The following is a 26588-nucleotide window of genomic DNA, read 5'->3' on the forward strand; positions in this document are numbered from 1 at the left end:
TGTAGAACAATATCGGCAACTTCCTGCTTAACATTTCCCCTTGGTGTCCCACGTATATCTCACACTCAACAAGTCCAAAACTGAGCTCAGCTCCTCCCCAAAACTGCTCTTCCTCTCGGTGCCCATCTTTTTGACGGATGCAACTAGTTACCCAGCCTCACAAGCCAAATAACTGGACATTAACCTGTGTTCTTCTCCTTCCTCACAGTCCAGGTGCAAACACACACATGTTGCTCTTACCCCTATTACCTCTCAAGTCCATATAATCCTCTTCATTCCCACCATCACTCAGTTCAGGTATATCTAACCTGGGAGAATTTGGTCTGATGTCCCTGCAATTTGATCTTTTCCCTACAATTCACCTCCACACTGCAAATAGATTTTTCTGAAGGGAAAGTTTGATAACATCCCTGCTATGCGTAATACTTCTAATGATTTTTCCCACTAGGGCTTCCCTTGTGGCGCAGTGGTTAAGAATCCGCCTGCCAATGCAGGGGACACGGGTTCGAGCCCTGGTCCGGGAAGATCCCACATGCCGCGGAGCAACAAAGCCCGTGTGCCACAACTACTGGGCCTATGCTCTAAAGCCCGTGAGCCACAAGTACTGAAGACCGTCACCATCCCTCTCTCATGTTTGGATTAGGTCATCTTCATATGTGCTCCTGTAGTACCCAATTATAGTAGTTAACACATTATATTGTGATTATATAGTTACTTGACTGTTACACCTATCCAACATAAACCCCCTGGAGGGCAAGAAATATTTACCATTCAATCCCCAGTGCTGAGCTCAGTGTCTAGTGATGCATGCAAGATTCTCAGTAATTTATTGGAATGATTTGGTTTGATTGAGATCTCAACTCTCTGAGAGTACTTACTACCCAGGTATATTCCTCACAGAATCTCCCAGAAGCATAAAGCAATAAGAAGCTTAAACCTAGAGCTATCTCTTTTTATTAAGGGCTTTTAAAAAATTATTAGAATCATATGTGTACCATAAAATTCATTTCATCACTGACCTACCAAATTGTTCTATAAACCTCTGGCTAGACTGATTCTATATTGTTTGGTAAAAATGTGATCTCTTTTGCTTAAGAGAATACACACACACACGCACGCACACACACACACACACACATTGGTTTTCTATTGCTGCATAACGAATTACCACAAATTTACAATTGTAAATAACACAAATTTATTATCTCACAGTTTCCAGGAGTCAGGTGTCCAATGCACTTGAACTGGGCCCTTTGCTGAGGGTCTCAAAGGTTGACTAAAATCAAGAGGTCAGCTGAGCTGAGCTCTCCTCAGGAGATTCGGCGGGAAGAGTATGCTCCAAGGCCATTCCTGTTACTGGCAGAATCCAGGTCTTGTGATTGTGGCGCTAAAGTCTCCATTCTCTCACTGGGGGCTGTTGACCGGGTGTCACTCTTGCTCACATTCCTCAGCTTGTGGCTCCCTCCGTCTTCAAGCCAGCAATGACATGCTGAATTCTGACTTCTGCTTTTCCAACGAGAGAAAAACTCTCTTGAGTTAAAGGGTTCATGTGATTAGAACAAGTCTACCTCGCTCTCATAAATATTTATTTTATTTATTTATTTTGGTTGCGCCAGGTCTTCGTTGCAGCAGGCGGGATCTTCCTTGTGGCATGGGGGATCTTTTTTAGTTGCGGCATGAGGGCTCATAGTTTCAGCATGAGGACTTCTTAGTTGCGGCATGCGAACTCTTAGTTGCGGCATGCATGTGGGATCTAGTTCCCTGACCAGGGATCAAACCCGGGGCCCCTGCATTGGGAGCGCGGAGTCTTACCCACTGGACCACCAGGGAAGTCCTACCCTTGCTCTCTCAGGGACAACCAATTAGTAACTTTAATTACATCTGTAAAATCCCTTTTCTTACGTAAAATCATATAATCAGAGAGTAACACGAGAGGACAGAGATCAAGAGGCCATCTTAGAATACTGCCAGAATACTTAGAATACTATCCAAATTTCCCTCTTCTTATAAGGACATCAGTCAACAGATTAGGGCCCCCTCTAATCCAGTATGACCTCATCTTAACTTGATTATATGTCTATACACCCTATTTGCAAATAAGGTTACATTCAGAGGTTCCAGGTAGACATGAATTTGGGGGGGAAACTATTCAACCCATTCTATTGTCCTTGCATTAATTTCACAGGGTTTTGCTCCATTAGACAAGAGTCATACCCACATATCTTTTGGAGAAGTTCTCCCCTCTATCTTTGCCTTCTGCAGAGATGGCTAAGGGATACACCCCTAAGCTTCTGAGAGACCCTCTGGTTTGATTAATGGGATTTATGCATCACACTCTTAATCTCTTAGAACAGGCTTTTGTATGATTGAATACTTTGACCTGTTGGTCTTTCTGTTGTTTTAGTAAAGACCTGTATAGACACGGAGTCCTTCTTTCCTCTATGTTATGCTTTCAGAAGTCATTTCTGACATTTAGCATCTTTTACCATCTGAAAAGCCTGAGAATTTTCAAGATTATCCAGTCCTCATCTCTTTATGTTTACCAGATTTTCCCTAAAATTCTTTCTTTTTTTTTTTTCACATTTTAGTATAAGCAGTAAGGAGAGACAAACCAGCACCTTTAACACTTTGCTTGGAAAACTCCTGAGATGTATATCTAAGCTTGTCATTTACACATTCTGCTTTTGACATAACTGCAGGTCACAATTTTTCTAAGGTTTCTGCCACCACACAACAAGGATTCTCCCTCCTCCTGTTCCAATAACATGTTTCCCACCTCCTTCTGAGTCCTCACCAGCATTGTTCTTAAAGTCCAAATTTCTAAGAACAGTCTGTTCATGGTGATTTAGGCTTTCTCAAAGAAAATCTAAGTTTTCTCTATAATGCTTCTCACTTCTTTCTGAGTTTTCACCAGCTGAATCTTTAATGTCCATATTTCTGCAAACAATGTGTTTAAGGTAGTTTGGGTGTCTTTTATCATGTTCCTCAAAATTCTTCTAGCCTCCAGCCACTTCCTAATTCCAAAGCTACTTTCACACTAGGTAGTTGTTACTGTGGGCAGTACCCCACTTCTAAATACCAAAATCTGTATTAGTCTTCTATTGCTACACAACAAATTACCACAAACTTAGCAACTGTAAACAACCCATACTTATTACAGATATATCTTGTTTTATCGTGCTTCACTTTACTGCACTTCACAGATACTGTGTTTTATACAAAATGAAGATTTGTGCCAACCAGGCGTCAAGTGACTCTATCGGCGCCATTTTCCCAACAGCATTATATTTTAGTTTAGATATGTACATTGTTTTTTACACATGTTACTGCACTCTTAATGGGCCACAGTATAGTATAAACATAACTTTTATATGCAATGAGAAACAAAAAATCTGTGTGACTTGCTTTATTGCGATATTCGCTTTATTGCAGTGGTCTGGAACCAAACCTATAATATGTCCGAGGAAAGCCTGTATCTGACAGTTTCTGTGAGTCAGAAGTTTGGCATATCTTACCTAGGTCCTCTGCTTGGGATCTCAAAGGCTGAATCAAGGCACTGGCCAAACTGGAGGCTCTGAATAAGAATTTTCTTCCAAGTTCATTAAGGTTGCTGGCAGAATCCAGTTCTTTCTGATTGTAGGACTGAGGTCTCCATACACTTGCTGGCTGCTGGCTGGGACTCACTCTCAACTCCTAGAGGTCACTCACATTCTTCAGCTTGTGGCTCCCTCCATCTTCCAGCCAGCAATGCTATGCTGAATTCTTCTCATGCTTTAAATCTCTGACCTCTGCTTTTCCAACTAGCCAGAGAAAAAATTGCTTTCAAAGGGTTCAAATGATTAGGTTAGGCCCACCTGAATAGTCTCCTTATCTTAAGGTCAACTGATGAGTAACTTAAGTAAAATCTCTTTTGCCATGTAACCTAATCATAGGCATAACCTCAGAGGGTGGAAATCATGGGGGCCATCTTAGAATTCTGTCTTTAACACATCCTCACACTGAAAATACTCTAGAAATGTATTCATAGAGACAACTCTGAGTTTTCATTTCTTTCCGCTTTTTCATTTTGTGCAATAAAAAAATCATATGACTTGGCAATCGGGAAAAATACAGAATGACACCATTACTAATTTAGTTCAAATCACTGCAACCTTACAGAATCTTGGAGCTGTTTGCCCATTTGCAATGACTACGACTGCATGAGTTACTGATTACAAAAGATAGAATGGTCAATTTTTAGAAAACTGCTTTTGTTACATTGGAAGCTTTTTCTGCAAACACATACACACACACACAGGCACACACATGCACATATAAGTATTTCTAATAAAACAGATGTATTGTTAATGACAAGCCTTGAGACTAGGTGGTTTAAAATAAGTCTGCCTAACACTTTTATTAGGTCTCACTTTACCTACTTTTATAGCAAAAGAAATACAAATGCTGATGTCCTATTAGCTATAACCAACCAGCAGAGCAGGATTACATAATACAATTGGCTTTCAGTTTCTCTGTTCATGCACCAAATGTTTATGAACTCCCACCACATGCCAAGCACTTGGGTACAGAGATACAGATGGTATCACCATGAACCCAAATGAAGAGCTCAAAATTTCTCATTTTTCCCAGCAGGCAAGTTTCTTATTTCACTATTTCACTTAAACATGTATACCTTAAATATTAGTTGCCAGATTCTGGAGGGCATTTGAGAGATCCTAAAAATGTTTTCATAATTAAACAAAAATACACCTGCATTACAATCAGTGTTTATTCCTTGTTTCTTAAGAAACTGATGTTTTAAAAACAGGATTTGGCAAATTGTAATTTTTCTTTAAACATGACCCTTGATCAGACATTTTCTTGACTATTTTTTTTAGAATCAGGCAAAAGACCAAGGTCACCTGTCTTTGGGGTCACGTACCTTTAAGGTCACATCTCTTTGTCAACATCATCTGTTCTTTGGAAACATATAGTAGTTGGCCGCAAATGCCACTTACTTTGAAAAGATCTTCTTGGCTTAACCTTAGCCTAACCCAGCCAACCCAATGAATCAACCCAGCAGCAACCCGGGCAGATGCTGGAAAAATGGAACACCAGGCTGCTCATGGGCTGTTTCCACCAGAGCATACTGCATTTTATTGGGTGAAAGGTGATTAGTCATTTAGAAGGTCTACCCCTTGTGGACATTTTAATGCAGCCTGGCATTTTAACACAACTTTAAATTGCTTGGCTATTTAGTTGCTGTTCTTCACCTGCTTAGAATTCCCCATCCTGAACTGCAGTTCTTCTGACCAGAAATGGAGCAAGTGGGGAAGGACTACAAAGAGAAACTCAAAAGTGTTCAGTGGCCTGGAGCTGAGAGGAGGGAAAAAGGAAGAACTGAGTCAGACAGATGGGGATTCTTCTGCTATTCCTCTTTTCTATTCTCCTGCCCCATTTAACTGTCTTCTACTTGCTTCCATCCCTTTCCTCATCTGAGAGATCTTCCTTGCCACCATTAATTCTCAAACACTACCCAAACATCCCCACCTTCTTATCCTTCTACTAACACTGGTGCTACAGGTGCTAACATAGCCATGCTGGGCTTCCAATGGTAAAAGTTAAAAATCACAGCCTTCCATTAACTTACTGTTCACCTGTTCTTCCATTCATTCAAAGGACATTTACCAAGTGCCTTCAAGGTGTCAGGCCCAGGGCTAGGTGCTGGGGATAAGGAGGGGAACCATACCTGGTCTCTACCTTCAAGGAGATGGAAGGAACAGTCATGTACACAAGGGTCTGTAATACATTGCATTAAGTTTTTATGCAAGAGCATGGAGGAAGAGTGGACTCATCCTAAATAGGTGCACTAAGGGAAGCCAAATTTTAACACTCCTCCCCCCCCCCCCGATAAAACTCTATATGCTAAAACAAACAAACCAGTCCAACTCAATCAGGTACAAAATAATAAGAATTTTCCAAGGATATCTGGGAACCGGGTTGAATTGGGGACAGAACTGCTTTCCAGGGAACAGTCACAGGTAAAATAAGCATATTTCTAGAAAGAGGTTTGTATGCCAGGAGAAAGGGAGGTCAAATTTGTGAAAGACGTGCATTGCAGGAGGTTTCAGGATATACCATATATCTGTTTATCTTGGTAAATTTTTTGCTCAGAGAGAAGAAAGAAGTATGAAATGAACTTAAGTTCACAAATATGGGAGGCAGGATATGCATCAAGGCATTTTTTAGAGTGCTTATCTTGGCTAAGAACAATGCAGTGTGGTCTCTTTGCAAATCAATAAGTAGAACCATAGAGACAGAATTGGTGAGACTTAAAGGTCACCCTCTTCCCCAGCCTCCTTGTAAAACATTTGAAAAACCTTGATATCCCCTTGCAATGTTATAAAGACTACTCTTTGTAACAATATCAAATGTCCTTTCCATGGAAAGATCTCCCCATTCAACCTTTTTTTCATTGCTAACAACCAGAGACACATATTTGCAATTTAATTCTAGGCTTGAAGGCCATGATCTTGAAAGATCACTTTCAACATTGCAAGTTTCAACCTATAATAAAAACATTTTTTAAAACTGGGTTGGAAACAGCACCTAGTCCCACAAAGGGGTTTGGCAACCCAGACCAACTAGGGGATGCAGAGATGAGGTAAGAGGAAACTTCAAAGTTTCCTTTGGAGCCTGGCCTCTCTTCATTCTTCTTTCAGACATTCCTTATTCATTAATGAAATATTTATTAAAAGCTTTGTCCATGCCAGTCACTGTACATGATACTAGGAGCATAGAGATGAATCAGCAGTTCAGCTCAGCCCCTGAAGATAGTCCTCATCTAAGGCTGAGGACAGTGAGGTATATGATCATAATACAATATGAGGAAGACAAAAACCCAAGATGGGTGCCAAGCCCCAAGGAGTATAAAGGAGAGTGTGCTGCATTAAGGCTAAGGGGGTCAAGGAAGGCTTCTCAGAAGAGGGGACATCTGAGTTGAATCTCAAAGGTGGTAAAGGATTTCCCCAGGTGAAAGAGAGACAGGATGGAAAGGGGGAGTGTGTGCAAAGGTCTGAAGACAGGACCCATCATAAAGTGCTGGGAAAAAAAGAGTAACATGCAATGGCTCCCTTCTTTCCCACCATCCTCACATCACTAATGATGATGGTGATGATTTTAACTTTCTCATGACTCAGTTCAGGCTCACAGATCCCATTGGGGGATTTACCAGCCACCACAGAATCACCCCTGTGTGTGAAATTACCTCTTTATACAGGCTTCACTGTTCTTGAGGTTTGCTTCTCTGATGGATCTGTGGGCTGGTTGATGGATCCAGCACTGGGAAGGACCCACTGACCCTGGGGTTGCCTTTAGGGAAGCCAAAAGATACAGAATTCCAGGTATCCCGGAGGTTGTCTAGCTGCTATGTACCACACCAGGTTCTCAGCAAAGGCCAGGGCCCCCTGTGGCTGATAAGGAAGAACCTAGAACCTGGGCCTTCCCTGGAGAAGTTCTCATGGCAATAGCAGAAGCAACAAGATGGCAAGTTCAACCTTGTAATCACACTTTAAGCCTCCGCTTACATCACATCTGTTAACTCCCATTGGCCACAGCAAATCACATAGCCAAGCCCAAGGTCAGGAGTTTAGAAGTACATTCTGCTCAGCTGAGGCCAAAGCAAATCATAGAGTATCAAGCCCAGCATCAATTGAGTTAGGGAAGAGAATTCTTCCCATGAGGTCATGGGGAGGGAATAAATATTTTGAACAATAATATAGTTCGCAACACTTCCTTTTAGAGGGCATCTGAAACTTCACCTCATCTTGGGCTACACTGATTTAGCCCAATAAATTATAGCATTTGGTTTTTAATCAAGTGTTACATAAATCTTTGAAGTCCCCCCCCAAATTAATTAATAATTAATTAAATTAATAATTAACAATTGAAGCCCAATAAATTATAGCATTTGGTCTTTTATCAAGTGTTGGATAAATCTTTGAAGTCAAAAAATAATTAATTGAAAAAACAATAATAATTATATTAATTGTATATCTAAGTTTATTCTCTGAGAGCAATAGTCCTGTCCTTGAAGAACAAACAATCTGAATGGAAAGTCAGGAAATAAACTTATTTATATAAACTGAGCACCCTCTTCAATTTTTTCAGGAAGCAGTTGCCTTTTCTGTGAAATGTTCATATTAAGCTATTGGATCATTGGAGATATGTATTTTTAATGATTTTAAAAATCATTAGGATATTTGTTTGCTGGGTATGCTATTAATCATTAGCTCTTCTAGGGAGTAAAAAAAAAATTGTTTAATGCTTTAAACAGTTTTATTGACACATAATTCACAATCAGAAAATATACTTCCCCCCAAATTTTCCCATATTAAATGTAAAATTCAATGATTTTCCATAAATTTAAATTTACAGAGCCATCACAACACTCCTATTTTAGAACATTTCCATCACTCCCAAAAGTTTCCTCAGGCCTATTTGCAGCCAAACAACTTTCTCACTTCCAGCCCTAGGCAACCGCTAATCTATTTAGTCTCTATAGATTTGCCTTTTCTGGATGTTTCATATAAATAGTATCATAGAACAAGAGGTCTTTTGCATCTGGCTCTTTTCAAAGCATAATGTTTTTGAGGTTCATCCACGTTGTAGCAGGTATCAGTAGTTCATACCTTTTTATTGTTGAATACTATTCCATTATGTGGACATAACACATTTTGTTTATCTATTATAAATATTCTTATCTTAAATTCTATTTCCCCTGATATTATTATAGCTGCTATATCTTTTTTAAGTTTACTGCTTGCATACACTCACACAGGTACATATATATTTTTTAAATCAACTATTTTTAATGTTTTAGATTTATAGAAAAATTACCAAGATAGTACAGAGCTACTGTGTAACTCACATCCATTTCCCCCTATTATTAACATGTAGGATGTTAATAATATCCTACATTATTAAGGTACATTTATTAAAATTAATGAACCAACATTAATACATTATTATTAATTAAAGTCCATTCTTTAATCAGATTTCCTCAGTTTTTCTCCAGTGTCCTTCTCATGATACAGGATCCCATCCAGGATGACACATTATGTTTACTCATCGTGTTTACTTAAGCTCCTCTTGACTGTGACAGTTTCTTAGATTTGCCTTGTTTGTGGTAACCTTGACATTATTTGAGGAGTACTGGTCAGGTATTTTGCATAATGTCCCTCTATTGGGGTTTGACTTATGTTTTTCTTATGATTAGACCGGGGTTATGGGTTTTGCAGAGGAAAACCACAAAGGTAAAGTGCCACTTTCACCACATTTTATCAAGGATACATATTATCAGTGGGACATCACTGTTGGTGTTGACCTTGATCCACTGATCAAGGTAGTGTTTGTCAGCTTTCTCCACTATATATGTACTCTTTTTTTTCTCCTTTCCACACTACACTCTCTGGAAGGAAGTCACTATACACAGCCCAAACCTAAGGATTGGGGAATTACGTTCCACATTTTTGAGGGAAGAGTATCTACATAAATGATTTGTAATTCTTCTGCATGGGAGATTGGTCTCTTCTCCCCCATTTATTATTGATTCAATCATTTATTTATATCATTATAGACTCATGGATACTTATTTTACAGTTAGGGTTATGATCCAATAGTACTTTATTCATTTTGTTCCTCAAACTCTTCCAGCTTTGGCCACTGGGAGCTCTTTAATTTGCTTCCTGTGCCCCAGACATATCCCCAACATTGTACGTGTAGATTGGTTGGTTGGTTAGTTTTTTTGAGCACTTTCTTACTTTCTGGCACCATAAGATGCTCCAGGCTCATTTTGTGTATTTCCTGTCCCAGTTCTAGAATCAGCCAGTTCTCCAAGGAACCCTGGTTCCTTTGATTGGAGAATAGTTTTAGAAACCAAGATCTGGGGACTAGGTGTGCTCATTTCTACTGGAGTGTTATTGCTTCTGGGCCTGCTCAGCTGACAGAACAAGGAAATATATGTGTATATACTAACCTGTGTATATACACATTGCTATGTGTAAACATCTCTACTGATATTAAGCTAAACCTGAGTTCATACTGACATCTCAAACTCTAACCCATTTCCACTTGAATAATTCTAGCCTCCTCCCTTTGCATATCTCTAACTTTTCAGTGCAACAGTGAGACATCTTCTGACATCATCTAACATCTGATTCCCATCATCTGACATCAATTTACTTAACTGTTCAATTCCAGAATAGCGGTATCAGAACTGTTAAGCTATATGCCCGTGGGTAATAACTTTATCAACTAGTGACAGTGCTTATGCACAGTTTCTTTTGTCATTAGTTTTACAGACTCCACTCATTTCCAAAGTTACTTAGGTTAGTACCTCCTACCCCCACCCCCTTCAGTGAGGTTGCTTCATACATTTGTAATACACACAGTTTGATTGTTCCGTCACATACAGCATTCAATCCTGAGACTCCTCCAATCTCCTAATTGATTTTTTTACATTTTTGTCCTTTTTGTTCTGAAGTTTTGACAAACACATAATGTCACATAACCACAATTATATTATCATACAGAATCCTTTCCACATCCTTAAAAACTCCCTGTGCTTCACCTACTGAATCTCCCCCAAACTCCACCACAGCCTCATGCAAAACCCTGAAAATTACTGACCTTTTTACTGTCTCGGTAGTTTTGCCTTTTCCAGATTGTCATATAATTAGAATCATAGAGTATGTAGCCTTTCTAACTGGCTCATTTCACTTACCAATACGCATTTAAAATTCATCATGTCTTTTTTATGGCTTCATATCTTTTTATCACTGAATATAACATTCTGTTCTGTGGATGTACCACAGTTTATCTCTTCACCTACTGAAGGACATTTTGGTTGCTTCCAGATTTTGGTTATTATAAATAAAGCTAATATAAACATCCATGTGCAGGTTTTATGTGGACATAGTCTTCAAATAAGTTGGGTGAATACCTAGGAGCACAATAGCTGGATCATATGGTAAGATTATGTTTGGTTTTATAAGAAATTGCCAAACTGTCATCCAAAGTCTCTGCATCATTTTACATTCCCACCAGCAATGTATGAGAGTTCCTGCTGAATCCTTACCAGAAACTGGTGTTCTCAGTTTTTGTATTTTAGCTATTCTAATAATATGTTTTTTCCATGCTTTTGCTTTCAACTTATTTGTTGAAATTTTATTTGGATTTATTTATCTACATATCTCATTTTTTTTCTGTTCTTCCTTTATTGCCTGTATTGTATTAAATATTTTCCTTTTTTTAGATTTTCATTTTTATTTATTTATTTAGGCTGTGCCAGGTCTTAGTTGAGGTACGTGGGATCTTCGTTGCAGCATGCGGGATCTTTTTGTTGTGGCATGCAGACTCTTAGCTGCACATGTGTGCAAGATCTAGTTCCCCAACCAGGGATCGAACCTGGACCCCCTGCATTGGGAGCGCAGAGTCTTACCCACTGGACCACCAGGGAAGTCCCCTGTATTAAATATTTTCTAGTGCACCATTTAAATTCATCTGTAGGGTACTGTGATGGACTGAATGTTTGTCTCCCTGCAAAGTTCATATGTTGAACCTCTAACCCTCAATATGATTGCATTTGGAGGTAGGGGCCTTAGTGAGGTAATTAGGTTTAGATGAGGTCATGGGGATGAGGTCTCCTTGATGGAATTTTTGTCCTTAGAGGAAGAGGAAAAAAGATCAGAGCTCTCTTTCTCTCTGCCACATGAAGTCACAGGAAGAAGGCCACCATCTGTAAGCCAGAAAAAAGGCTTTCACCAGGAACTGAATCTGCCAGCACCTTGATCTTGGGCTTCTCATTCTCCAAAATCGTGAGAAATAAATGTCTGTTGTTTAAGCCATGCAGTCTATGATATTTTGTTATGGCAGCCTGAGCAGAGTAATACAGATGCCTTTGACTATATATATTTTAGTTATTATCAGGCACAATTTGTTGAATATTTTTTCTTCCCTTTTTTCTCTCTCCTGTACTTCTGGAACACCTGTGTTGGATCACCTGATGATGTTCCTCAGGTCTCTGAGACTGTTCATTTTTCTTTCTGTAATTTATAATTTTTGATCCAGCTTCAATTTCATTGATTCATTTGATTCTGCCATCTGAGATCTATTGAGCCTCTCTAGTAATTTTTTTCATTTTAATTATTGTACTTTCAACTCTGGAATATCTATTTGATTTTTCAAATAATCTTTATCTCTTTACTGATAGTCTCTACTTAATGAGTCCTTGTTATACCTCCTTTACTTCTTTAACTATTGTTTCCTTTATTTAACATGTTTACAGTAATTGCTTTGAAGCCTTCCTCTGCTAAGTCCAATATCTGACCCCCTCAGAGATTGTTTCTATTTATTGCTTTTGTAGAGGAGGCAAAAACCTTACCTCTACTCTCTTAAAGTCTCTGGCTGCTCCTGAGAATTAAATTGACAAAAGACATATTAACAGGAGAAAAGCATACACATTTATTTAAGGTTAGTTTTATATGACATGGAAGCCTTCATAAGGAAATGAAGGACCCAAAGAAGTGGCAAAACCTGAATGCTTACATACTGGATTGAATAAAGAGTGGCAATTGTGGAAACATAACTAAAATAAATGAAGAAGCTAAAGGAAGATAAGAGTTATTTTAACAACGTCTGTTAGTACAGAATTCTCCTGGCCTTGACTCCCATTTCTGGTGATAAGAATGTTTCTTTCCTCCTGGCACAGGGAGGGCAGATCTCACACTGGAGTTTTAACTTCTGCTTTCAGGAAGAAAAAGGAGAATCAGAGTGCCTTTCTTGCACCCACTGTTTAAGTGCCTTTAACTCAAAATAATCAATATATCAGGGCAGCTTATTTTGGGTAGCATGTCCTTAACCCCTTCATCTCCCCAATTTGGAAATTCCCCAGAACTTTCACATATGAAAAGCTGAGTTGGAGGCTGAGGAGAGAAGGAACAGGTTACTAGCTGATTGGCAAAAGATCTTCAAAGGAAGAGAATAACATAGATAAAACACTAATAAATAAACAGAAAAGAAAAAAAAAATGTAAGTATGTTTCCCCATATCCCATTAAACTAGTCTCCCATCCCTGGGAATAGGTCAGTACAATTTAAAAAAAAAAGGTTGATACTCATTTATCTGATGATTTATCTGATGGAGAGTGTTTATCTTGTCCTTTAAAAGGACAATAATGTAGATTAGACATTATTTGTTTCAAGTGATTTACATAGAAACCACATTCTCCACAGATGATCACACAAGCTCCTCCTTGTTGGGCTATCAGTGTGTCCAGAGCACAAAGATTTGGGAGTTAAACAGAAGCTAAAGTATTAACTCCAATTGAAGTGCTTCCAGTATTCGCACATTAATGCTGAACTCTTGTTCTATCACTATGAAAAGATTTCAAACTGCCTTTTCCAGCTCATGAGTTCCAAAGCCTGGGCAAAGGGATCTCAATACTGAAAAGAATTTAGAATTGTGATACACAAGTGGGTTTTCTATGACTTCCTGCCTAGTACATTTAGTATGAATATGTGGCACTCTTTTAAGAACAAAGGTGCCTAAGTTTGTAATTTTATTTAAGGTAAAGTACCTGGTGACAGAAGGCATCAGGTATCCAAATCCACATTGTCCCGACTATCTAGATGGGAATCCTTCAAATACCTTGTCATTGCATAAACCAAAAAGACCAGCAATGCTCATGGTTAAGGTCAGAGTGGAACTTTTGACCCACTAGGGTGGAGTTTGTTGTGTTTTGTCACCTGTCATATTGGCATCTGCACAACTCCATCTTCCATAGGTCCCCATCAGTCTGCAGGAATGGAACAGGTTGCAAAATATCTAATATAGGAGAGCTGCAGTTCAGCTTTGGTAGTTATGAGGCTTGGTTTTGTCACGTGGCCAACCTAGTCCAGAATTTTGGTCTACTTCGGTCTACAAAGACTACCCCATATGTAATCTTTGGCATTGAGCATCCTAATTAGGGAAGCAGCTGAGTGGCTGAGCTACCCAAGATTGCACAAAGGTGTCTTGTGACCTAGCCGCAATATCTGATGATTTGGCAAGTGTTTGTACCATAAGTGCTAGGACCATCTATAACCTTTGTGTGAAGCTTGAGCATGTCACCTTTGTGGAATCAAACCACAGAGTCTGATTGAAGCATTGCCTTTGTATGTCACCTAGGAAGGGTCAAGCACCATGACTGTTTTCAGTGCAAAGGGAAAAATTCCCTTCTAATGACTTCATCTGAGTAAAGGATGGTCCTTGAGAGTCTATAGAGATTGTTTTCATGTCCAATGAACTCATCAGAAGGAGAAGTAGGTGATGTTGTTTACTTGGTTGTGGATACCATACACCCATTTTCTAGAACTGTTCTACCAGGTGTTCACACTGGTAAGAACAAAAATTAGGTCAGGTTCTTTTGCATGATCTAGATGTTGACATAACGAGTAATTAGACTGGTTAGCTAATGTGGCTAAGGTTTGGAAAAACAATGTAAAGGAGTGTCAGGTCTGTCCCTGACCTATTGAGAAAATAGTAAGGGTTAATAAGAATGAGATACAGTTTGAAAGAAAGGCCCTAGTGGAGGATCAGAGGGAGAATAGGACAGATTGGGACAAGTAATCTCAGTCAACCCTTAATATAATGGCCAAAGAAAGGGGAGGCTTCATTAAAAGGAAGAGGGTTGTTTTTGTGTGTTTGTTTTGTTTTTTTGTGGAGTTGGAAACTTAGTAGGGGAAGCAAATAGGTGGAAATGGAGTTTTTTAATCCATGTTCTTGGGAAAAGCTGTCTAATTCATGATGTCATCTGCTTCCAGAGCTTGCAAATTGATGCTAGAAATCATTACTTTAAGGTCATTTGTAAGAATGGTCCTCCACTGGTCCTGGGACTGCTGATCTGGGTCTAGTTTGGTGTCACTCATGTGAATTCATCAAAATTCTTCTATTTTGATGGCAGTGTAGGTGGTTAGGAATACTTCATAAAGTCCTTCCCAATGAGGTGACAGTGTGTGCTCTCTTTTAGAAGCCTTGATATACCCCCGATCTCCTGATGGAAAGGATGGTGAGGCTAGTTAGTTGGTGGAGGCCATGCTTTCTTACCTGTTGATGATGTGCTCCAGGTGTACCAGGCAGTTCTTATATGTAGCTAGTCTTAACATCAAATTGTTCTCTTAAGTCTCCATAACATTCACTCAATCTGGAAATGGAAGGTTAGAGATGCCAGAAGGCAAAGGGCAACCAAACATTATTTCAAAATGGGTTAATCCATGTCTATTATTTAGAGTATTCCAGATTTTTATAAGGACAGTGGGTAATGTTTAAGTCCAGTTTCTTGACAGACTTTTCCTAAAGTCCTTTTTATGTCTTGATTTTTACATTCCACTTGCCTTGATGACTGAGCATCCTCAGTCATCAGGTAGGAAATTCTGATGAGTATGCCAAAGTTTTTGCAAGTGAGTGGTTTATTTCTGCTGTAAAACTAATTGCTTGATCTGATTCAATTCGTAAAGGAATGCCGAAACAAAAAATAATCTGTTATTAACTTCTTTACCACTATTGTAAAGTGGTAAAGTGGCATCAGCACATCTAATGGATAGCATTCAGTCTATCCCACTGAACATACAGACAATTACCACACAGTGGGAATAGCCTAAACCTTTAAATCCATTTGGAGTAATACAAGGGGCGTGTGGACCTTGGAAGACTTCCTAAGGTATGTTGGCTTCTAAAATTTGGTGAGATTACAAGTAGTGCACTGGGAAATAACTGAGTCAGAAATTTTATGAACGCCAGAGCAGAAACAAGTATCTTTTAGTTCTTTGACTATCCCCCATCTGCACATATGTCCCATTTTATGGGAGATCCGTGCAAGCCAAAAGGTCAGAAGAAAGGGGGCCACATGAAGTCTGTTTGGCCCAATGTAAAATGTGTCTGACAATTGTTTGGCACCTTTTTGTATTCATTTGTCTTTTTTCAGACTGAGGAGTACTTGTCTGATAATAATATCAGCCACGGATAAAGGCAGGTTTATAAATTGGGTGGGGAAAGGGTGGGGATCCGTTTTAGGCTGTGTATTTAGCAGCTTTGTCAGCCCTATCATTCCCTAGAGATGTACAATAGTATCAGTCTCCTTAATACAGACTGGACAATGGAGGTGAATAGCCTCTCACAGGGCAGCCATTGGTAATAGGAGTACCAGCAGGGTTTAAGAATCTGTGGGATTTCTAGATTGTGCCAACAGCATGGCAGACTTGAAAAGCATATCTGCAGTCAGTAAATAGGAGCATTTTTTTCCTCTTGTCAGCATGCAAGCTCTAGTAAGATCCGTAAGCAGCCCAGGCTGATTTTACAGTGGCAAAGGGTACACCTCAAGCATTTCATGTGGGGAAACAGTTATTATGTTTTCCCAGAAATTGTATCTACAAGAGCCATCACAAAATAGAAGTAAGTCTGGGCTGTCTAAAGGGGGCATCTAAGAGGTCTTCTCGTTGCTTTGAGACCATTTATATATGTAGTTGCAAGGCAATCACGTGGAATGGACTGAGGCTCTCTGTCAGCCGGGGGGTGGTAGAGTAGCCAGATTTAAAGTGCTAGAACAATGTAGGATGACGGAGGGATTGCAAATAGGGCTTATTCATAGGTGGTCTGCCACCATGTAGAGAGATGCTATGTCTTACAAACTTGTAAGAGAGTATGGGGAATATGCTTATTCTTACATTAGGCATGTACTGTAAGGGTACTGGCTTTGTCGTTTAGGGCAGCAGCTGAGGCTACAACATGCAGGCATGGGGCATCCCCCCTGCCACAAGGTCCAGCTGACATGAGAAATATTCTTTAGGACGTATGAGAGGTTAAAGGTTGTCCTGCAGCAATCCCATTATTTTTTCATGGCAATATCGGTGAAAAGGTTTGTCAAAATTAAATAAGCGAAGAGCCGGGGGTGTGGACAATGTTAATTTTAAGGCTTCAGAGGAAGTTAATGCCTCTAGGGGCCAGGAAATATACTCTGAGGTAGTATCTGGAGGAGAGCATATAGGGGTTTAACAAGGGCAGAAAAGTGATGAATCCCTTGGCGGCAGTAGCTAGCTGCCCCTAGAAATTTATGCAGCTGCTTTTCTTGTTTTGGGAAAGGGGATGAACGAAATTGATTCAAGGCATTTTCGAGAGAGCTTTTGAGTGCCCTGAGATATTTCCTGTCCTACGTAGGTAAAGGTTATTTGCACCCATTGAAGTTTAGACTGGGAGGCTTTATGGCCTCCTTCAGCCAGTGCCTTTAGGAGAATGAGGGCGTCTATAAGAGCACCCTGTTCAGTCTGGGTACGGAGTGAAAGGTCATCACCATATTGAATAAGAGTGGAACCTTGGTCAAGGCTACAGAATCTAAATCAGCTTTAAGGACTGGGAAAAGTATTAAGGGAGACCCACACTATCCCTGAGGTATGGAAGTCCATGTCAATCATCTTCCTGTAAATGTAAATGCAAAAAGAAATCGTGGGTCAGAATGCAATGGAACCAAAAAGAAACCTGAGCAGACATCAATTACTGTAAACCAGGCTTCATCAGCAAGAACTGAGGTGAGAATGGTACCCAGATTAGGACTATGGGGCGGAGGAATTACAGAGGAGTTTGAGGCTCTTAGATCTTATGCAAATCAAATTTCCCTTCTTTCTTTACTGGCAAGATTGGGGCGTTATAGGGTGAGGAAGTAAAGATAAGGACACCCTGATACAAAAAAGAGTCTATTATAGGTTTAATCCCTCACTCTGCATCTCCTGAGAGGGGTTACCGGGCCACCGATGGGAAAGGTTTGTTCCTTTTCCTGGCTCTGCACAAGCTCTGTGCTCCACAGCAATCCAACCTCATTTGCATGTGAAGCCCAGAGACTAGTTGGGACAATTTTAAGGTTGCCTCCTCTTCAGAGGATTTAAATTGAGATGAGATCTCCTTAGGGAAAGTAGGAAGCTTGAGGTTTAGTCTGAGGGCAGGGGGAAAAAACCCTGCCTTTCTTATTACATTGTATGGTGGCATTAAAGTTACATAACAAATCTCTACCTAAAAGATTTGCTGGTGAGGAGTCAGAAATTAGAAAAGTATAATGGGAGTTGAGAGCCTAAGGATATTGGGGTGGCCTGAGATGTGGACAATGGAACAGGCTGTCCAGGGTCTCTGACACCTAGAATAGAATCAGAGGTGACAGGTAGTATTAAATCCTCTGAGCAGATGCTAGAGAGACTCACACCAGTGTCAATTAAGAAGTCCAGCTTCGAATCCTCTATTTTAAGTTTAATAGTGGGTTCTGCAGTGTGACTGAGGATTGGCTGACCCTGTCAGTTGATGGAGTATTGTCCCAAAGGAAGGAAGAAATGAATCTTCTGATGGTGCTGGGGCTTAGGGAAAAGTTATTTGAGCTTTTTTTCTTTTAAGTTAAGGATAATTGTCCTTCCAATGTCCTGGCTTCTCACAGTATCTGCAAATACAGGGAAGGCTATGTGGTTGGTGAGAAAAATGAGTGGACTTTGAGTTACCCTTAGAGTCATCATTTTTGTTTTTGTAAAGGCTCAATGTGCCCATCAAGGTCTGTTCATTTTAGTTTCATTTCTGTCTTGTTTTCCTGAGTGTTATTTTCAAAGAACTATGTAGTTGCTTCTATAATAATGTTAAGAAACCGAACTGCCCAGCCAATGACACTATTTTGGATTCATCTCTCTGTATCAGAGAGAAGATTTCCAACCAAGGCAGAAATTAAAAGATGTTCTAGACTCCAGAGTTTACTGCAGTGTGCCTTTGCAAAGTCTATATAAAGCGTTCCACCAACGTTTTAGGATGTTCCTCTTTCTCTGAGCACATAATTCAACCTGAGACCAATTTACCTTAGAGGGAGGCCTCCATTATCCCCACATCAGGCCCTGAATGTTGGCCTGGCTGAGCCTTTTCCTGTTATTTGCAGGAGGGCCTGGGAGATTCTGGTCACCTGTTTCCTCTGGGGAAGGGTTGGGGGAGGATTTCCCCCCTGAGGCCATCTAGCCTGATAATTACAGTATAATCAAGGGTGGAAGAATGTCCTTTAATAGCCAGTCCAAGTCCCTAGAGTGGGGCTGTGAAAGGTCACTAATCTTTCTAACTCTTCTCTAAATTTGGTTGAATCTTCTGAAAGTGGTGGCAAAAAGGCTTTGGAATTTAAAAGATCTGGTGCTGTCCAGGGAAGCCGAATTCTTTGCTGTGGAGGTCCAGGATGCATCTTCATGGGACATTGCACAGGAAGGCCTAGAGATGACTGAGTTTGATTACAGGGCCCAGGGAAGTAAGAGGGGTTGTAAAGTACTGCAAAGTGATCCTGGCTGTGAGCTCCTGGAGCCTGTGCCAGATTTATTTCCTGGCTATCAGTGTTTATACAAATAACCTGTGTATTCCAGGCCTGAAGATCAGGCTACAGTGCTTCCTGTAAATCTTGCAGGGAAAGGCAACTTAAAGCAGGTAGCTGGGTGTTTAAGGGATCTGGGGGGGAAGTTGGAGCAGTTTGGGGGGAAAGTTGAAGGAATTTGCTGAGGAAATGGGGCCAGATTTTGAGGAGAGGGGTTTGAGGCAGGGGTCCACAGATCCAATAGATCTTCTGAAGGGTCAGGGACAGGAAGATGGGGATAAAGGGAGTATAGGTGGGTAGAGAAGGATGATTTATAGTGGGTGTGGATTTTAACTTTTGTTTTTAAATCTGTTTTGTGTTCTTTAATCTTTTTAAGGGAGTCTCTAAGGCTAGCCGTTAAAATCCGTTGTGTCCTCTTTTTAATTTGATCTTCCCGTAGAAACCAATGGGATATTTGTTTAGGATGAGAGCTCTGTAAAATTTTTTTGAATAAAGAAGTTATTCCAATTCAAAGGATCCATCATCTGGTTATTGACAAATAGGATCTTCAAGGGTATGTTTATTTCAGTAGCAACTCGATCCAATAAACCTTTTTATGGAAAGACCAGAGGTAATTTTCTAGGCACAGACACAAGACACATCCCCAAAGCAGGTCTAGAAGATGCAGACCGCAAGATCCAAGAAGTTCACTCCCAGAGTTAGCCTAAGAAAGCAGAGCTCTTCATTGTCACGGGAGGTAAGAATAGCGTTTGTGAAAATTGTGACTCCAGTCTCACACAAGAATTTGAGATTCCTCTAGTCGCAGACCTACTAGTTTGTGACACAGGGTAGGCAATACTAGGAAGGGGCTTTCCCAGCACTAGGGAGACAAAGGTCCCTTAGGGACTGGGATCCTTTATTAAGACAAACTCCCCTGAAAGCTGTCATGGTTGGACAAAGAGACTGCTGCATGTCACTTCTTGTCTTGGGTTCCCAGCCTGTGGGCAGGTCACTTGAGGCAAACCCAACAACCTGTGTCCCCCGACTGGCAAAGACCAGAGAGAATATTCTCACTGGTCACAAAGCCAAGCTCTCAGGACATAAAACAACATGAAGAGAGAATCTGATCCAGTTGTTGTTGTTGTTTTTATCTGTGACCCACAGCAAAGTTTGTCTAAACAGACACTGATGTAGTGAGAGCTATAAACTAGTCAGACTGTGAGGCCAGCTCAAACAACAGCCTTGTCAGACCTATACCTCTGTTTTACCCTATGAATCTCCTCTTTATGACAAATGACATAGAAACAGAGACAAAGGAAAACTATCTCTGGGAGGCAGGAGATCAACAGAAAACAAGAGTACTCCAAACAGAAAACATTAGAGGTGCCATACACAGAAAACTAGTTCACACCAATGGTTTTCCCTGCCAGTCTGAACTTGAAAAGGGAAAAAGACAAGGGTAGACTCTTATCACTCTCACCCTCCCACCCAGACCCTACAGGTGGAGATTTGGGAGGGAGTGACATAGTAAGAACTCTTACCAACTTCCAGCGTTTGTCAAATGTCCCAGGATCTCTCAGCTTCAGCCCCAGAGTGATAAGCAGTGACCCAGCCAGTACTATCCCATCGTCACCGCCAGAAACGGTAGGGGAGGCAAACGCTGTAGGGGAAACATAACTAATATGAAGAGACCAAAGGAAGATAAGAGTTATTTTAACAAGGTCTGTTAGTACAGAAGTTTCCTGGCCTTGACTCTCATTTCTGGTGATAAGAAGGTTACTTTCCTCCTGGCATAGGGAGGGCAGCTCTCACATGGGAGTTTTAACTTCTGCTTTCGGGAATAAAAAGGGTAATCAAGTACCTTAATTTCACCTGCTGTTTTTCAAGTGATTTCAACTCAAAATAATCAATATGTCAAGGTGGCATATTTTGGGGTGACATGTCCAGAAATCCCTTCGCTTTTCTTCCTGTTTATGTATGGTCATACCTTCCTAAGCTTTTTTTTTTGCATGTAATTTTTTAAATTGGAAGTTTTTAGATAATATATTGCAGCAACTCTGGATTCTTATCCCCTCCGGGGTAGTTGCTGTTGCTGCTTTTTTTGTTCCTGTAATGGCTTGCCTGGATTAACTCTGTAGAGTCTGTCTTCCCGGCACTGTGCAGCCACTGATGCCTTTGTTCAGGGTATTTTTTTGTTTTTTTTTTAATATATTTTTGTTTTATTTTTAAGCCTGACTCCCTAGGGGTCAGCCTAACTTAATGGTCAGCCAACGATTGATTAGAGGTTGTACATAAACATCTTGAACCAGTAAGGTTTCCACCCTTTGCTGTGAAGCTGTGTGTGTTTAAGGAATGTCATCAAAGTTCAGGCAGTTTACAGTCTGCTCTAGGTTATTCTTTCTACATACTCAAGACTTCACATTCATCAGGGACAAGTAGATAGCCAGGGCCCTATCTGGTCTTTCCTCTGTGAGTGCACATCATTGAGCATGCATATATCTGCTTCCAAATCACCAGGGCTAAGTGGACACTTCTGAACCCCTCTATCACTCTCTTTTTTTTTTTTTTTTTTTAATTTATTTATTTATTTATTTATTTATTTTTGGCTGTGTTGGGTGTTCGTTTCTGTGCGAGGGCTTCTCTCTAGTTGCAGAGAGCAGGGACCACTCTTCATCGCGGTGCGCGAGCCTCGCACTATCGCGGCTTCTCGTTGCGGGGCACAGGCTCCAGACGCGCAGGCTCAGTAGTTGTGGCTCACGGGCCTAGTTGCTCCGCGGCATGTGGGATCTTCCCAGACCAGGGCTCGAACCCGTGTCCCCTGCATCGGCAGGCAGATTCTCAAGCAGTGCGCCACCAGGGAAGTCCCTATCACTCTCTTGATCTCTGGATTTCCCTTTTAATTTTCTAGCTGGTCTGTCAATCTCTCGCTTGCCCAAGCAGTATTGACACCTCAGGCAGCCTTCTTAAATTGTTTGCTATTATCCCTGGATTTTCCTGTTATCATTTTTGACAATGCCTTTGTGTATTTGTGCTTCTCTCCAGAGCAAATCAGTCCCCTCTAGTAAGGAGGCTGCGATTCCTCACAGCTTGCCCGGCCCTTATAAAAGTACTGAACAGCAGAGCTGGGTGGGGAATGGCAGAAGCCCCAGGATAAAATGCCACAGACTCCCAGTATTCTTTTTTTTTTTTTAATAATTTTTATTTTTATTTTTATTTATTTATGGCTGTGTTGGGTCTTCGTTTCTGTGCGAGGGCTCCCTCTAGTTGCGGCAAGCGGGGGCCACTCTTCATCGCGGTGTGCGGGCCTCTCACTGTCGCGGCCTCTCGTTGCGGAGCACAGGCTCCAGACGCGCAGACTCAGTAGTTGTGGCTCACTGGCCTAGTTGCTCCGCAGCATGTGGGATCTTCCCAGACCAGGGCTCGAACCCGTGTCCCCTGCATTGGCAGGCAGACTCTCAACCACTGCGCCACCAGGGAAGCCCCCAGTATTCTTAATGATGCTTAGTTTTTCTTGAATGAATGCTTCTCAATTAGATAGACGCCTTTGGTCAATTTCCAAAATCCTGGAGTGGCTGTTTTTAACAGCTTTGTCTGATTTTATATTTGCTTTTTAGGGAGAGGGTTTGCCTACCGCCTCACTCAACCTTTCCAGAAGTCCCACCTCACATTCAAAATTTTTGCTTTGGGCCAAAGGTCATTGTAACATTTCATTATGACATGTGAAAAAGGAAAAGATATGCAAGACTTATGAATGAGGAGATACATCATATTTTTTTTAATAAAAAGATTCAATATCAAAAACATTGAACTATAGATCCAATGAAATTCCAATTAAAATATTGAAAGAGGAGGGAAGGGGGCAGGGCCCAACCTTTAAGAGAATTACATAGCCGGAGGACATGACATAAACTGATTAGAACCAAATGGGTCCAAGATGGCGGACAAGTCGACTTCCACTAGACCTTGAGCCTCAGTATACGCTCACTGTAACACATCAGTAAGCTAAATGACACACCCATAGGCACCATGACAGTTCCGAGGCCAACCATAAGGATCAAAAAGTGGGCAGTGGCCCAATTCCTGGAAATCCCCACCCCTTCCTGAAATAGCTGGAATACTCCTCCCACTCATTAGCCTATGAAATTACCCACCCCTATAAAAACTGACACCCCCATACCCTGGTGCCTTTCTCACCTTCTGAGATGGCCCATACTCTGTCTGTGGAGAGTGTTTCTCTCTAAATAAATCCACTTCTTACCTTTCACTTTGTCTCTCACTGAATTCTTTCTGCGATGAGACATCAAGAACCTGAGCTTCATTAAGTCCTGAAACCAGGTGTGTGACCTCAGTTGGAAGACCTCAATTGGAAGACAGTTTTGACTGGGTTTGAATCCTAGCTGTGTGGGTTCAAGTCCCAATCAGGGTTTTGGCTGGGCTTGAGTCCCAGCACGGGGGTTCAAGTCCCAGTTTGGATTTTGGCCAGGTTTGAGTCCCAGCTGTGTGGGTTCAAGTCCCAATCAGGATTTTGGCTGGGTTCAAGTCTCAATCTGAAGGGCACGGTTTCAATATCAGCAGGGTTCTTGATGGAACATGATTAGACAGTGTAGATATTGACACAGGAATAAGCCAATGATAGAGGTTAGAAAGGCTACAAACAGATTGTGTAGGCAGAATTCTACGAATGACTCCCCTTGGACTGAGGTAGAATATGAAATGTCCTTCGCATGATTACATTACATTACATGAATAAATAAAGATTATCTAGGTAGGCCTGGTCTAATCAAATGAGCCTTTAAAAGTAAAGAATTTTCTCTGGTTGGTGGAAGAAGAGAAACTCAGGGATTGGAAGGCCGAGAAGAATTTGACATGGAATTGCTGACTTTGAAGATGGAGGGGGCACAGGCCAAGGAATGTGGGTGGCCTTGAGCTGCTGAGAGTGACCCCAGGCTAACAGCCAAGGAAATGGGGACCTTACTCTTATAGCCTCAGAACTGAATTCTGCCAACAACTTGAATGAGTCTGAAAGCAGATTATTCTCCAAAACCTCCAGATAAGAGCCCAGCGCAGCCAACTCTTTGATTTCGGCTTTGAACCCAGCCAAGCCTGCCTAGACTTCAGATCTACAGAGCTGTGAGATAATAAGTGGGTGTTGTTTTAACCTGAAAATTTTGTGGTAATTTGTTATGCAGCAATAGACAACTAATACACAGAACAATAGACAACTAATACATAGCCCTATATTTATACAAGTATTTGATAGATGACAGAGCTGGCTTTGCAGATTCTTGGTGAAAGGAGATCTCTTCAATGAGTAATTCTGGGACAAATGGTCATACATATAGAATACAAAAACGTTGGATCTCTACCTCAAAATGTGACAAGCAAATAGAAATTTTCGCTGTAAGGAATTCCTTAATGAAAGATGTAAAACATATAAAACGATTGAAAATTCAAGTATGCAAAAATTTTTAAATTCTACTTATCAAAGGTCAACATTGAACAAAGAAAAAAGAAGGAAAGGACAAGAAGTCTGAAAAGCAGGAGCGTACAGTGTCTCAAGAGTTCCGAGAGAGGGCTTCCCTGGTGGTGCAGTGGTTGAGAATCTGCCTGCCAATGCAGGGCACACGGGTTCGAGCCCTGGTCTGGGAAGATACCACATGCCACGGAGCAACTAGGCCCGTGAGCCACAATTACTGAGCCTGCCCGTCTGGAGCCTGTGCTCCGCAACAGGAGAGGCCGCGATAATGGGAGGCCTGCGCACCGCGATGAAGAGTGGCCCCGACTTGCCACAACTAGAGAAAGCCCTCGCACAGAAACGAAGACCCAACACAGCCGTAAATAAATAAATAAATAAAAATTAAACTTTAAAAAAAAAAAAAAGAGTTCCGAGAGAAGCATGTTTGTAGAAAGGAAGTTGCCATCTTTGTTGAATTCTACTGAGGGGGGAATTCGAGGAAGACAGAAGAGTGTGCACTGGATTTGAAGACACAAGGAACACTGATGACCAGAACAACAGCATTTCAATGGAGTAGGAGGAAACCCAGGGTAGTGCGCGGACAGCTGTGTCTCTTGTTCATTACCCTTCCAGAAAACGCCACACCTTCCTAGATGCCTAAAATGCCCTATCACTTGCATATTCACAGCTCTCCTAAAATATCTGAACATGGTAGTGACAGGTTCTATTTGGCTTTTATTCTGTAACAGAACAAGTAGAATTATGATCTGTATCGTGATTTACTTAGCTGATATCACATGCTTTTGAGAATTCTATCATTTTTCTGACATTTCTTCCTCTCTAGCAAGATGAGAAAGAGAGAAACCATAACAAAATTGTGGCCATCTCTACAGTCAAAATAGGTCTTAGTTGCTTCTAGTCAAGCCGAACTTTCTGGAGGGTCAAGGGATGGAAATTTGAGGTGTATTTTGCCGTGCTAAAATCTTACACTATATGTATATATATATGTATATATGTGTATGGTGTAAAAATCCTGAAATTAATCTCCCCCCCTTCTTCCTCTCATTGTACCTTGCAAGGTTGACTTAACTGGTCATTTTGACCCCACTAATTCAATTAAAAAAACTCAGGGTAAGGGGGCGCAGGGGATGGGACAGAGGCCCAGTCCTGTGCTCCCTAGGGACTGGTTGTATCTCAAACCATGGAATCTTGAAAATATTCCCCTTCCTCAAAATTATTGTCCTCCAACCAAAATAGCTCCTAAACTATAGAAGCTCTGGATGTGCAAAAGGATTTCAAGATTTCACTAATGAAGATTATAATTAAAATATTTAAATGGGTTTTTAATTTTCTTTCTGGGCTACGCTATTTCCTAGTCCTCTCGAGGAGCTGCTATTGTTCAGTCCTGACAGAATTCTCTGTTAGAAATTATAGCCTGCTGCCTTTCAGCATCTTCATTAAAATGCAGTGCTGCCAGATATATCTGCATGCATATGAATGAAGCATCTATAGAATAATTAAGTCATGAATAACACATTGCTGAGCATGGCTTTTCCTGAATAGGGAAAGACTATTATTTATGAACCCAGAGATTTTATATTATATGGAAAAATAATTGGCAATAACAAGTATTATTTGAAGACACATTAATTTAAATTATGATTGCCCTTCTATAGACTCCATTTTTAATAAAATGGCATTTACATTGGAAAAATGGGTGTGAATTTATGTGCCATTTTTCTTTATTTTGCTCAAAAGGCCACCTGAAAG

The 26588-nt window shown here is 40.7% G+C and overlaps 1 protein-coding gene and 1 long non-coding RNA gene across 5 annotated transcripts in view; both read right to left on the minus strand.

Moving 5' to 3' along the window:
* Positions 1 to 26588, minus strand: part of LOC309613562 — a 200006-nt gene that overhangs the window by 95936 nt on the left and 77482 nt on the right. The window lies entirely within an intron of this gene.
* Positions 1 to 26588, minus strand: part of LOC309613273 (uncharacterized protein) — a 105517-nt gene that overhangs the window by 15181 nt on the left and 63748 nt on the right. For 2 of the 4 annotated variants that reach the window (XR_014235620.1, XM_082359908.1), the window contains exons 4-5: positions 20905 to 21023; positions 15124 to 15220 (exon numbers count right to left, since the gene is read on the minus strand). Coding sequence is in view for 3 of the 4 variants with exons in the window: in XM_082359908.1 (XP_082216034.1) it covers positions 15124 to 15182 (59 nt within the window). In the remaining variant the exon portion in view is untranslated. Of the gene's footprint in view, positions 1 to 1717; positions 15221 to 20904; positions 21024 to 26588 lie in introns of those variants that run through there. The other 2 variants (XM_082359907.1, XM_082359906.1) reach the window with 2 other exon arrangements.

The sequence above is a fragment of the Balaenoptera borealis genome (assembly GCF_965194805.1).
Source record: "Balaenoptera borealis genome assembly, chromosome: 1".
Classification (NCBI taxonomy): Eukaryota; Metazoa; Chordata; class Mammalia; order Artiodactyla; family Balaenopteridae; genus Balaenoptera; species Balaenoptera borealis.